Source organism: Phoca vitulina, unplaced genomic scaffold (genome assembly GCF_004348235.1).
Source record: "Phoca vitulina isolate PV1807 unplaced genomic scaffold, GSC_HSeal_1.0 scaffold47, whole genome shotgun sequence".
Classification (NCBI taxonomy): domain Eukaryota; kingdom Metazoa; phylum Chordata; class Mammalia; order Carnivora; family Phocidae; genus Phoca; species Phoca vitulina.
In genome coordinates, this window is record NW_022589750.1 from 3,225,219 (window position 1) to 3,240,161 (window position 14,943).

Here is a 14,943-nt window from a genome sequence, read left to right on the forward strand (position 1 = left end):
GCCGCCTCCAGAGGCCCAAGCCCCCCACCCCACCCCCGGACTCTTGGGAATCCTTCAGGCTCACGGCCCTGCCATCCTTGTCCCTGTTCAGTGCCCAAGACATCAGCTCCTCGGGTCACTTTGCATTCTTACGGTCTGCTCCCACGCTGTCCTCTCCCGATCCCAAACCCCGCTATCCCTCCCCCACCCCGTTTCCTCTGCACGCTCCGGGACCCCCATTCCAGAGTGAGCAAAGTCACCCACACCCTCCACCTCCTCACTGAGGGCTCCGCAGACGCCCCTCCCAGGTGAGGACACCCCCTCTCTCCCCTCCCCCGCTCCCAGACCTGAGTCAGGCGCAAAGTCGCTGGCATCCTGCTCACTCACCCTTAAGCCCCACCCCACCCCTCCTCTCCAGTGGTCCTGACCTCTGGGTGGATCTCACCCAGGAAGATCATTAAGAACAAAAACCTCCACTCTTGTTTCAAAAAAGAAAGCACTTTTTATTCCAAAAGAGTGGGAAGGGTATTTTCTTGGGATGAAGGACACTCCTCTAGGTGAAGTCATTTAGCTTTACGGAAGGCTGGCCCTTCAGCACTCGTGTGTGTGTACACGTGCGCGTGGCCGAGCCCCCCCTGCATGTGAGGGACACATCCCAGGCCCCGCCCCTCGGCGCCCTCAATTCCAGTGAGCCCCCCTGCCTCTCCACCACTCACTCCCGTGGCCGCACTGCCCACTCTTCCTGCTGACACCAGTATCCCCAACATCATTTGTTCTATTCCATCGAGACCCCGAGCGCTCTGTCCTGACCCGTCTACTCCCTCCCAACCATTCGCTCCCCTTTGCCCGTACCCCACTGTGACAGCTTCTCGGGCCAATGTTCTCCGTTCTCTTGCTCCGCTGTCCCCCATTTGCAGAGATGCAATGGTTCCACCTTTTGATGGACTGGATCGGGTTCCACTCCACCGCTCTCCGGCGGAGGGCTGTCTACAGCAATGACCCCAACCGTCTCCCGCCTCGCTCTATCTGCTCCCTGTGGCAGCGCGTCCCACACCCAGCCCGGCCTTGGCCATGTGTCTCGCTTGGGATTGGGAAGACAGCAAACGGGACAGAAGCAGGAACTCGAACAAGGCTCCCACGCTGGAGCTCGCCCGCTTGCTGCTCCTGGAATGTTGCCCCCGTGTCAAAAGCCCGGGACAGCCCGCTGGAGAACGCGAGGATACACAGAGGTGAAGACAAGGCCCCCCAGCCCGCAGTCAGCCAGCACCCCCCCCCCAAGCCGGCCGCAGGTGCAGGAGTGGGCCCAGGTCCGCCGAACCACCCAGCTGAGCCCGACCCAATTGCCGGGAGAAGTATTTTAAGCCATGAAGTTTCCAGGGTGGTTGACTGCTCAGGAAAAGCTAACTTGTACAACCCCGGGGCTAAACAAGGCTAGGAGAAAAGGTACACGACAAGCAGACGGGAGCCCGCCATTTCTACCTCTCCTCCCTCCTCTTGAGTAAGATACCGGAGTAGCGACATCATGGAAGAGAGAAGCCACAGATGAGAAGTTTCCAGCCCCTCCCCCCCCATTTAAACTCGCTCACGATAAACACTCCGCCACTAACAGCAAAACTCGGTCAGTCTCCATCCACACCGCAGCTGGGCTGGTCTTTCTAACGATCCTTGTCCAGGCCAATCTAATGGCGTCTTGCCGTGGATACGGCTTCATTCACTCCTGACACTCTAGCACTCAGCACGCGACCGTCGGTCGCCTGCACCGGGTGACGTGGACACGCTGCTGAAATGTCCAGGAGGCCACCAGGTGCGTGCGAAAACGAAAGACATAAGTTTCACAGAGATACGCTGCGAAATGTGGGAGACGCCCGGTGTGACAGCCAAACAGGGACCCCTGATTTAAGCAACCCTGTATCATCTTAGTCTTAAAATGATTCACTGCAAGGTTCACATCAAATTCTTAAAATAACTGCTCTACTTTCCCCCTCCCCCCAAACACACACAAAAACAATCGCTTTAGTTTCCAACAGAATCAAAAACAAGTCCGAACGTTCAATATTTACTTACGTGCAAAGAATTGACTGGTCCTCACGATCTATAAAACAAAACAAAACAAACAAAAAAACAAAGTGACCATTTGCCTGTTTTTTTTTTTTTAAAGACTTCATATAATCAAGTTGCAGTCATGGCCCACATCACATTGGGAACTCCACTCCTCTCTCATAATGCTTCCCCACCCCTCAGGGGGGTAAACAATGGCCCAGGCTTCGAAGGCTTTATATGCCTCATCAACCTCGATGCTCAAGCCCTGCAACACATCAGCATCACCTGAGAAGTCCTATAAGGATGAGTCCCCAGGGCTCCTCCCTCACTGAATCATTTTCAGGGGGTAGGGACTGAAACGCCCTCTCTAAGTAAGCTCCCCAGGTGATTCTGATGCAGGGTCAGGTTTGGAAACCCCTGCCTTTCAGAACGGCTTCCAGAACACCCACAAACGGAGAGGAATCGTTACTAACTTGACCTTAAAGGAGAAAAAAATAGTAATAATCACACACTAAGTGGAGAAGGTTGAAGAGAGACAAACATCTGCATGAAGTTTAAGCCGTATACATCCCCAAAATAACAAAAGAACGTGCCATGGGGAAAAAAATCTCACATGATTTTAAAGTGATAAATGATTTGAGTCTTCAGCTTGGTTTTTCAAAGGAAAAGGTGAAATTCAAACCCACGTCCAGCCCACGGATGAACCCGCAGTGTGGGATGTAGGACCTCCAATTACTTCTGAGCCTGAGTATCTATTTAACAGGAGAGAAATGTTCCTGGAGGGGGTCCCGTGGCTGCTGAGGGGCGAGGGCTGGCGCCTGTCTCTGGCACCTGTGTTAACACCACTAACCAAGGGGCCGCTGCTTAGACGGGGACTGTGCTCACAGGGCCTGGCCCAGCGAGGTCTTTTGTCACCCCTGTGCTGAGCGTGCTTCCCCTCGAGTGGTTGCCATCGGGGACCCGATAAGGGTCCCACAGTGGTTCAGGCGTAAACAGCCTTTATCAGAGAGAAATCAAGAGTTCATGCACTCTATCATAATATTATTACAATAAACAAATGCACGTGTATATTCTGTGTAAACACCGAGTTCTACAAAGAGCATCCTTACCTCTGACTAGCTCCTAACCACCGTTGTATCCCTCCCTCTGGCTGCACAGGCACCATTCCCAGGACCGGGCTGACCCCTGCCTCCTTTACTGGGGTTACTGGTTCTCTTTCCCAGGGGCCACGCCATGCCCTTCCTTCCACACGCCTCCCCCCCAGACCCACAGCCACTGTTATCTCCCTACGTGTCCTTCTGTGCTCAGCTCAGCTGGGGCCCCTCTGGGGAAGCTTCCCAGACCTTCTCCCTCTGGTTCCTCAACGTGTCCTTCTTTTGACCCTATTCTGGAGTAGACGATGCCACCGATTGCCTGCCCCCTAGAACGTGCTGCCTGAGATCAGGCTGTCTTCTGTCCTTACTCTCATGCTGACAGTTAGCCTTGATTAGGGTGGCTGAGCGCTGGGCACTGGTGAGACCATGGGCACTGGGCTCCTGTGTGCTGGGCCCCTGCCCCGCTCTGCTGCAAACTCACTTCGCATCTATGAACGCAGTATCGATACCTTGCTGATACTAGGATTTTATCAGGTCCTTGTTCATTCACTGTAAATAGGACCCTCCAGACCCCGACATTCTCTAGGTCTCAGCAACTTCTATAGAACTCCACTACGCCAAGTTTCTTATGGCTTTTCCGAACTGGTTCACACATTAAAAACATCAAAATGCATTCAAATTAACTAAAATTCAATTGCCTCCTAATTAGTTCAGAATGGCTTTCCTCCTGCCTCTGTACATACTCATTATCACTGAAGTTGGAGACCAACACAACCACCGCCTACCCTTCGATTCTGCTCCATACTTCACTCCCCATGCTTCTCACCCCCGGCCCAACCAAAAGCAGAACAACTCTGCTAGCCACACTTAATCGATCCTCCATGTTTGTCGGTCTGATCTTGTATGGCTTTGGGCCTCAGTTTCCCTGTCTGTGCAATAAGGGTATGGGCTTGGGGCGCCTGGGTGGCTCAGTCATTAAGCGTCTGCCTTCAGCTCAGGTCATGATCCTGGGGTCCTGGGATCGAGCCCCACATCGGGCTCCCTGCTCGGCGGGAAGCCTGCTTCTCCCTCTCCCACTCCCCCTGCTTGTGTTCCCTCTCTCGCTGTGTCTCTCTCTGTCAAATAAATAAAATCTTTAAAAAAAAAAATAAGGCTTTGGGCTTGATCACCTCCAAGATTCTCTCCAATTGTGATCCCACCACTCCTCCCTTCCACGTCATGAATCCTTGCACTGTAACAATACACAACGACCTTGATCTCTAAAAACCCGTAAATGGAACCAAAGCCTCATACTGATATTTAAGGGAAACAATTTCACTTTCAAAAATGTAACTAGCCTTCTGAAGGCTATATACAGACTCCTTTCCTAGCTCAGTGTTTTCCAAAGCACCTCCAAGAATCCCGTATGCAGGTCCTCGATAAATCCACACCGAGTTAAATCATATTTCAACGGTGGAAATGGTTTCAAATCAATGACCTCGGCTCCTACCTTAAAAAAACTAGAAAAAAGCAAATGGAATTCAAATTAAATAGAAGCCAGGAAATGAGAAAGAACAGAAATCAATGAAATGGGGAACAAGAAAAAGAAAAGAAAAGGAATCGAATTCTGGTTCTTCGAGAAAAATCATATAGTTGATAAACTTCTAGGCGAACTGATCAGGAAAAAGACACAAATGACCAATATCTGAGAATAACTACCCTGAATCCCAGTCTGACAACTACGATGAAAGGGACAACTTTTTAAAAAGACTCAAACTGCTAAAGCTCATTCCAGAAGAAATAACCTGACTGGGCCCCGTTATCTATTAAAGAAATTGAATTTGTGGAACTCATAAAATGTCAACGATACCTCAGTTAAAAAAACAATCGAATGTGTAATTAAAAACCTTCCCACAAAGAAAACACACTTCACCGGTGAATTTGACACAATATTTAAGGAAAAAATCACACCAAACTTTTCACAATACTGAAAAGGAAGGAGTATCTCCCAACCCATTCTCAGAGACAAGCCTTATCCTGACACTGTGACTACAGAGACATTATAGTATGAAAAAATAACAGGTATCTGTCATCAGCAAGGACACGAAAATTTTTAACACTGTGCTAGCAGATCCACTCCAGCAATACATACAGAGGGGGACACATGATGAGCAGGTGGCATTTGTCCTGCAAGGCAAGGTTAGTTCAATGTCCAAAGGCAAACAATCTAACTCACTGTGTTGACAGACTAAAGAACATCCCCTAGTCATCTAACAGATGGAGAAAAAGCATTCGACAAAACTCAACATCCATTCAGGATTTTAAAACACCTGAGCAAACTAGGAATACAAGAGACTTCCGTGAATCTGGTAAACAGCAGGTTCAAACAACCCATACAGCAACACCACCCTTAATGGCGGAAAACTGAACACTGTCCCCGAGACCAGGAACGAGGCGAGGACAAATGCTGTCACCACACCTATTCAACAGTACAAGGCCAGGAAAAAATCCAAAGCATAAGATGGGAAGGACCTAGTGATGTCTCTGTTTGCAGAGGACGTGATGGTCTCCACAGAAAATCCCAAACATTCGACCAAAAACCCTTCCAGAACAAGTGAGTTTTGCAAGGTTCTAAGATACACAATGCCAATACATATATTTTAAAAATATTTCTATATATCAACAGTGTGCGATTGGAAATTTTTTAAATTTAAAGTTCCATTTAACCCTAAAAAACATGAAACACTTACTTACTAGTTAAGGTGTATATTTTACTTCGGTATAAATCTAACGAGAACAGAGTTTGCGATTTTTGCCATCAAGTTTATGTCCAAGAACTCTCCTGTCATTCATTCATTCAACGAACGTTTCTTGAGCACCTACTACGTGCCAGACACACTCTGCATTTTATTAATATGGAATCCCCTAGAATCCAAACTTAGGGGAAAAGGTCAGCTCTCTTCTGTTTTTGTGCATTAAAGAAGCAAATTCTGTTCAGTGGGACGCTATGCTCTGAATCCTCCCCTGGTCCCTTTTCTAGCTATAGATCCTCTTCACTGGCCCAGTGGCATTTAGCTGCTTTGCTCACGCTGGTAACTGAAAGCCTACACGGAGCAGCTCTGGTAGGTAGCGTAAGCCATACTTTGACTACCCTAGCGTGTGTCCCAACCCAACTGTGTTGTGTAGGACGTCAGCATGTGGCCCCCGACCTACAGAGCGGAATGTGATGGAACTGTTTGGGGAGGGGGGGGGGTCTGTTTGTATTTTGTGTCACACTTTTCAATTGTTATGTAATGAAAACTATCAACTAATTCTTTTTAATTTTTTTTAAAGATTTTATTTATTTATTTGACAGAGAAAGAGGAAGCAAGCACAAGCAGGGGGAGAGGGAGAAGCAGACTCTGAGCAGGGAGCCCGACACGGGACTTGATCCCAGCACCCTGGGATTACGACCTGAGCTGAAGGCAGATGCTTCACCGACTGAGCCACCCAGGCGCCCCTCTTTTTAATTTTCATACGGAATTTTATTATTGTGGAAAAGAATGTGTCACACTGCCTTGGTTTTGAATCCTAGCTCATAACCTCTTACTATCTACATTTTCTTGGGTCAAGTTTTTAACTTTTTTGTGCCTCAGTAAAATAGGGACAGCAATTCTTTTGACTTTATAGGATTGTTGTTGCAGATTACATCGTGCACATGAAACATTTAGCCCAGTGCCTGGCACACAGAAATATTCAATAAATGTTCATTCTGGCACTAATGATGATAATATCGGTGGTAATACGATATGCTGGTAAGCCACATCCTCCTTGCGCCCTATGCATGTAGCTGCTCTGGCAACCCAATAATGGGACGTTAACATTTAACCACTGTTAATTAACTATTTTGTTAGATTCAATTTTTCCATTCAACCTGTCAAGATAATTTTAAAAATCCTGTTTCTTTTCATCAAATGCATTTATTGCATGGACGTTTCACATCATCTATGCATTTCATGGGCAAGTCTCCCTCATCTTTAGGTATACTGATAAAAATGTCCCAACGGGATACCCGCTGGTGGACACCCTGGCGAAGCTGGACAGCCTCCATCACCACCCAGCACCACCCAGCACCTCCGTGCACCTTTTCTGCAAACAGCCACGAGGACGTCACAGAAGACCGTGGGATGGCACGATTCTCTGTTAACGTTGTCCGCTATAATTTAGCTTCCCACTGAGCTAAAGGAATGTGGGGCATATTTTCGTGTTGTTCTCAGGCTGTTAACAATAGATTCTAGAGTCTTCCCTGGTAGGTATGCAAAGCTCAGCAGCCTGAAGCTTCTTGGCCTTTTGAAAAGTTAGAATTGTACATGTGACCCTGCCCTCTCCCCCGCCTTCTGGAAACTCCCGTTCTAGATAACACTTCAGGGACCAGACAGGGTCGACCATCTCGACTGGGAGAATGGACTCGTTTCGATGAGGAAATACGGAATCAACAGAGAAAGAGTATACTTTCTCCAATTTCTTCTCCCCTATAAGGCGAAGTTTGCTCCTTCACAGAAATGCTTTTCTGTGTATATAAGGCTTATTCTTCTTCACAGAGACACAGACCCAAAAGCAAAGCAGCTGACCCTCCTTTCTCCACGATCAGCAACTCACCACAGCTGTAGGCATTTCTGAAGATTCTCTGGCTCTGAAACTAAGAAAGGGTGTGAAACTTCATCTTTTTTCAGCCTGAATGGACTCTGGATATTCACCTGTCCCTTCCCATCGATGACGCTCCTCTAGGTCTGAAGTACTTCCTGTTTGCCAAGGGATCTGGTGTAATGCACGTGTGAACAAGACGAGAAGTGGGCGATGGGCACTGCACTTGGTGAAGGCCCTCACGCCGCCCTGCAGACTCAGACCCAGCCTCCGAGACCCGCAAGGCAGTGACAGGTGGAGGCAGCCTCTCTCGTTCCCTGAAGATCACCCACCTATTTTATAAGAACTGATAGATCTGGGGTGCCTGGGTGGCTCAGTCGGTGAAGCGTCTGCCTTCGGCTCAGGTCATGATCCCGGGATCCTGGGATCGAGTCCCGCATCGTGCTCCCTGCTCAGCAGGGAGCCTGCTTCTCCCTCTGCCTCTGTTCCTCCCCTCCTGGTCCTGCTCGCTCCCTCTGTCTCTCTCTCTCTCAAATAGATAAAAAAATCTTAAAAAAAAAAAAGAACCGATAGGTCTTATCATACTTTATCAAGTTTCTTTTTTAAAAGATGAAAGGAGAGGGAGCGTGACTACAGATCTCACATGGCGCCAGGAAGGCCCATGTTTAATGCAGTCTTTTCGAGCGATAATGTGAAACGTGTTCAAAACTGCTACGTTTTGGTTTTCAGGAAAATATCCCTCCATAAACCATCGTGTCTAAGGTCATGATGCAAATGAATGACTCTTCCAATTTATATTTCATCCTCAATCCAAAGGTGAACAGTCGAGATCAACCAACTTGCCTGTGCTTTCTAACTTTTGTTTTAAGACAGAAATATTTTATGATCTTTCTTTCCCCAGCAGAGCTTCTATCTACCTTTTCTATTATTCCTCCCATGGCTCTTGCTGTTGAGTTCTTTTTTTTTTAAAGATTTTATTTATTTATTTGAGAGAGAGAGCATGAGAGGGGGGAGCGGGAGAGGGAGAAGCAGACTCCCTGCCGAGCAGGGAGCCCGATGCGGGACTCGATCCAGGGACTCCAGGATCATGACCTGAGCCGAAGGCAGTCGCTTAACCAACTGAGCCACCCAGGCGCCCTTGCTGTTGAGTTCTAATACCTAGTGCAGGAGAGCTTCGAGCACACCGGCTTGTAGTGGATGGAGAGCAAATGTATATAAAAACTAGATGCTTTTTAATGAAAAAATGAACATGAAGTAGTTAGGAACGCAATCATAACTTCCTCCAGAAAATGACCACACTGCCCGTTCGAATTGTAAAAATTCAAAATTCTTCTACAATAAACATCTATGACTTTTCTTTTTATTTATTTATTTATTTTTAAGCTGAAAGCCCTTTGGAGAACAGATCGGGACGCATACAAAAACCCTAACTTACACTTGAGAAACTGAGTATTTAGGAGGCTAGCACTTCCAGTTACCTTGAAGCATGCATCTGTAAGCAGATTCAGAGATGGCATAGATGTGCGGCGGCACCTCGTGGCGCTTCTTCCCTCTGTACATCTCAATAATATTCTCAGAGTAAATTGGAAGATTCTTGTAAGGATTTATGACTACGCAGAAGAGTCCAGAGTAAGTCTAGAAGAAAAATAAAATACAGAGTTAAAAAAAAAAAAACCTGCACAGATCAGACAGCCAGAAACCACACAGCGCCTGGAACAGGGGCCTTCAATGATCTGAAAAGGTGGTTATTAGAGAGATTTGCAAAAACGTAAAACTTGGGCGCCTGGGTGGCTCAGTTGGTTAAGCGACTGCCTTCGGCTCAGGTCATGATCCTGGAGTCCCTGCATCGAGTCCCGCATCGGGCTCCCTGCTCAGCGGGGAGTCTGCTTCTCCCTCTGACCCTCCCCCCTCTCATGTGCTCACTCTCTCTCATTCTCTCTCTCTCAAATAAATAAAATCTTAAAAAAAAAAAAAAGTAAAACTTCTCTGATTTTTTTGCTTTGGAAAATATAGTTTATTTTTTTCATGAAAGATAATTTATTTACGTTACCTTGTCATACATTTATTTTAAATGAATTTATTTGAAGAAATCAATGGTTTACTATTTTTAAGTGAATTCATAAGTATGTTTTAACTTTGCTATCATTTCAAATACAGATAAACATAACCCACACAAAAGCTCTTTGGGGAGAAGCCTCAGTAATTCTTTTTTTAAAGGTTCTGTTTTTAAGTCATCTCGACACCCAACGTGGGGCTCGAACTCACAGCCCCGACATCAAGAGTCGTGCGCTCCACCCACTGAGCCAGCCGGGCGCCTCACGGGTCCCCGATAATTTTTAAGAGTCGTTAGCGCTGAACACACAAACCTTTCCTGATCAGCACGATAACCACTATTCAAAATTGATAACGGAGAGCACTTTTGATTTGGGGGGTTTTCTCAGTTCGCCAAGAACGATTTCTGAGAACAGTGTGCCAAACTGCCCCTGGGGATGGTGGCAGGAGGGCCCGAGGCTTCTGGAAAGGGCAGCCCATCACACCGGGATGCAGGCCTTCTCTTCAAGGGGACCTGGGTGACCATGTCTCCAGGCAGGAGGACAGTAAAGAGGCTGGGGACCGATGGTGTCCAGTGCCAGGACCGGCCTCCCCAGGGACACGAGGGGCTTCTCAGCAACAGCTGTGTTCATACAGGCAGCTCAGGTCCCCACCACCGTGGCACCTGCTCCCAGGCCAGCCAGGGGTCTTAGTAAGGGTGAGAAAACGAAGGCCTGGCAACCTTGATTTCACATTTTATCGAGTTTCACTTGTATACAGTCAAGTAGACAAGTCATAACGATACAGCTCAATGAATTTTTATATGTACCTCACTTTTCCGTTCAAAAATGAGATCACAGGGGCGCCTGGGTGGCTCGGTTGGGCAACTGCCTTCGGCTTGGGTCATCATCCTGGAGTCCCCGGATCGAGTCCCGCATCGGGCTCCCTGCGCAGCGGGGAGTCTGCTTCTCCCTCTGACCCTCCCCCCTCTCATGCTCTCTCTCTATCTCATTCTCTCTCAAATGAATAAATAAAATCTTAAAAAAAAAACAAACAAAAATGAGATCACAGTCTGTCACAAAGCTACACATTCTACACTTCACTTTCGTAAGAGGTAAATTACAGACTGGCCAAAAAGAAAAAACCGAAAACCACAACAAACACAAACAGAAAACCCCAAGAAAGTCAAAATGCGGAAGTTCAGTTTAGCATCCCACAGCATGTATGGCATGGCAGCAGGTCCTAACAACGACATTTAAATCAGAAATCATTCCAACATACGTGTCTCCCACGTGGTGGGTGCTTTTCTGAGGTCTAGGATTACAAAGATGATTCAGTCTCACAAATATGAGTACGTCATCTAAAAACAAGGTTAAATCATCATCAGTACCCCGTGCCTGCCAATGAGGGGGAGTAAAAAAATGTTTACATGCAATATATTATTCAATTTCAGTGCTTCAAGAGCTCCCTTCGAACTATCTGGAAATTGGCTCCAATACCAGGTTCCTGTAGAACTGATAATGGGAGCGATACTGTGTCACCTTTATCTTCCCCAAGGCACATGGCAGGTGGGTGATATGTTGTTAAAATAGGTCTCTGAGACTCCGACGTTCCAATTAGGCTTCATTCAGTGTTTGAACACACATACAAGACGTTACCTACCTTCAAGAAATATACACTCTAGGTACAAAGACAACAAATATACACTCAACAAACAAGACACAAAATGAGGCACTAAAAAGAAAGTGGGAAAGTAAGGGAGAAAGATGAACAGGATTGTAAATAGGACAGAAACTCCGGAGCAGAACATACAACCAACCCCACACCCTAAAAGTCACGGCCATCTCATCAGAAACCGTAAAATGAGGTATGAAATTCAGACATCGATGGTCTCTGATGTTCTTTTAAAGACTATTTAAAGGTCAAGAGGAGGGATAAAGAAATTCCTATTAAAACATAAAACTGGGGGGTGCCTAGGTGGCTCAGTCGTTCAGTGTCTGCCTTCAGCTCAGGTCATAATCCCAGGGTCCTGGGATCGAGCCCCGCATCGGGCTCCCTGCTCAGCGGAAGCCTGCTTCTCCCTCTCCCACTCCCCCTGCTTGTGTTCCCTCTCTAGCTGTCTCTCTCTCTCTGTCAAATAAATAAATTAAATCTTTAAAAAAATAATGAAAATAAAATTAAATTAAAAAAACATAAAACTGGGTGGCAGGATATAGCCAAGGCAGAGCGAGAAGCTCGGGCTCACTGAAAGTAGTTTGTACCATGGAATGTGCCCGGCGGGAGCTTAGAAAGGTGGACTCAACAACTTAGAGTGTGTCCTGCACAGGGGATCAGCTAGTAGAGGTTCAGGGGAGATGCAGGGAAGAAGCGTGTTTGTAAAAGCATAGATCTGGCAGCTCCACAGAAAAGACACTGAAGGGCAAGAGGTGAGGCGCGGGGAGTGGAGGCTACTGCACCAGTCCCAGCACAGGGACAGGGCTCAGATGAGAGGGAAGCGGTGGGTCCCGAGAACGCTGGGGGGAGGGAGACGCAGAGGCACTCAGAAGCTCTGAGTATAAAAACCATCAAAGACGCAAGCTAACGACAGCCTCACGTTTGCAAGCTTGAGAGGCTGGAAATGTTACTGCCGGACGGGGACGATAACGAGCCCCTGGGAGCATACTGAGATGGTGGGATGCTGAAAGAGGTTTCGCCACAGCAGGCGAGCCCAGAAGAACGCCCAGTGGGAGCCGGACGCACCGATGCTGAAGCCATGAGAACATTCTGAAGAAGCGCAAAGGCCTGAGGGCTGTCTGCACAGCCTTCAAGACACCAGCTCATGTCACTGCATAGCTGACCTAAGGGAGACAGACAAACACATTTGCACCAAAAAACCTGCCATTTTTTAAACATGCTATGCCGCTTTACAGCTCCAGGCTTCTATGTATGTGGATCGCTCTGCCTGGAAAGCCCATCTCCTGTCCAGTATCGGGAGACTGCCCACCCTGTGAGTGCCAGGTCTCTGTTGAAGACAGGAATCTGCGCACACGTTATTTCAAGGTTCGAAGGATGCGGAACCAGGAAACGAGGGAGTGCGGAGGTCAAGGCCAGGGCACAGAGCGGACATGGGACCGAACTGGGGGCCTCACACACGCTGCCCCCCCGCCCCCGGAGCTCTCGGGGGGACATCAGGCCACCACCCAGAAGGAGAGGTCACCCACACCGTTTGTAAACACTGCACCGACATAAATTCACATATGTGTTTAAAAAAATACCTGATGTAAGAAGGAAAACATCATCATCCAGAAGTTTCAGAAAAGAATTTACCTATGGAAATCACCGATAAAATAAGCTCAAAGAATACTTTCGGAAACAGATTGAGAGCAGGGACTCCACATACTGGAACAGAAATGCATACGGGAAAAGAAGTGGCAAGGGCGAGCAAGGAAAAGCTGTAAGGAGTCATCTGAAATAAAAAAACCAAAAATCCACCACAGAGAAAATAGGGAACAGAATGGATATCCAGAAATGCAGCAATAGAGTGCACACATTATTTATCCTGAGAGCTTCCTTCTTAATGAAAAGTAGGCCGAAGGTACAATAATAAGAGAAAGAAGGCACGAGGGTAAAACAACAAAAATACTTCAAGGACAGATGAAGAGAGAAAGCAAAGCAAAGATCAATAAAATAGTAATCATTGTTGCTTCTTTGGGGGAAGAAAGCCAAAATTCTGTAAAAAGAGCAAACATCAAAAACACACTTGAGGGGCACCTGGGTGGCTCAATCCGTTAGGCTCAGGTCATGATCCCGGGTCCTGGGATCAAGTCCTGCGTCGAGCTCCCTGCTCTGCAGGGAGTCTGCCTCTCCCTCTCCCTCTGCCTGCCGCTCTGCCTACTTGTGCTCACTCTCTCTCTCTGTCAAACGGATAAATAAAATCTTTAAAAAAAAACACACACACTTGAAACTGCCGCGTGTGTGCATGTGTGTGTGCGGGCTCTAAGGAGATGATGCACCTGGACAGTGCTCCCCACTGGCGGCCAGACCCCAGGTGAATGGCACGCAAGCACACTCCTAACACACGAATCCGGCCGACAAAACCCCAGACTCAGACGGACCCACCCCTCAACCTCAACCTCACAACGTGAGAGACCCTGGCATGAAGTGTCTTTAATCCGCATCTGATCGAGCCTCTGGACGCGAATGCGTGAACGCAATCAACAAAATCCAGAATATGGGAGGTTCTACGGCACAACGGACTCTTTCTTCAAAAAAAAAAAAAAAGAAAAAAAGAGGGGGAATGTATAGATTACAAGAGACAGAACAACTGATTACCACATGGTGACCACGCCTGGACCCTGATGCGAACAGACCAAACCAACTATGATAAACATTGATGAGAAAGGACCTTGTGAAAGTGACTGAGTATTTGGTGATACAGAATCATTCTTTCCTTCTTCCGCAGACGATAGTTACAAACCCCAAACACCGTGGCCGAGAAGCAAGAGGTTGAGCAGAGTGATGAGCAGTGCCCAAGGCCAGGAGGAGGGTGATCACCCCCCAGGCTTCCCCCGGGGGCCCCTGATGGCTACACCCTGAGAGTCGGGGGTGTGCCAGGAACACTGGGCCTCGCACGGCCCAAAGCCCAGCCAGGAGGGATGTCAACCCCTGGTGAGCTACGTGTGCTCGTCCCCTTGGCCCGACTGCCCGCCCAGAGCAAAACTCTAGAACGAGCTTGTGTCACCGAGAGCTGCAAACCACCTTCCCGGTTTCTCACATCTGATTACTGGCGAGGAGGCAACACTTGCCACTATAATCCAAGGTAATACTCACACCCCCTTGAGTCCGTTTCTGTCGCCCTGTGTTACCATCTTGGACATGTTCAAGTGAGTAAAAAACGTTACCGAGAATTCTATCGGAGAACTGGGAACCATTAAAAGAAAAACCGTAAAAAAGAAGCCATAAAAAAGCCTTTAAAAAATCCTAAAAAGAAAACGCCAAATGAAAACTGCAACACAAACTAACTGAAATTAGAAATTCACCGGATGTGTTTAATGGCCAATTAGACACAGCTCAAGAAGGAAATCAGTTACTCCCCGTTTTCTCAGAAGCAAATATCCGGGCTGAAGCACAGGGTGGGGGAAACGGGATTAAAATACAGAGGCTCCATGCGACACGGTGAAAAGGTGGCTCGAGGCACTGAGTCCACGGACGAGGACAG

The 14,943-nt window shown here is 47.6% G+C and overlaps 1 protein-coding gene across 10 annotated transcripts in view; it reads right to left on the reverse strand.

The window, feature by feature from the left end:
- The window catches only part of MYH10 (myosin heavy chain 10), a 121,782-nt gene that overhangs the window by 91,512 nt on the left and 15,327 nt on the right, over positions 1–14,943 (reverse strand). For all 10 annotated transcript variants that reach the window (XM_032432095.1, XM_032432094.1, XM_032432092.1 and 7 more), the window contains exons 3-4: positions 9,194–9,350; positions 2,044–2,071 (exon numbers count right to left, since the gene is read on the reverse strand). In XM_032432095.1, coding sequence (XP_032287986.1) covers positions 2,044–2,071; positions 9,194–9,350 — 185 coding nt within the window. The remainder of the gene's footprint in view (positions 1–2,043; positions 2,072–9,193; positions 9,351–14,943) is intronic.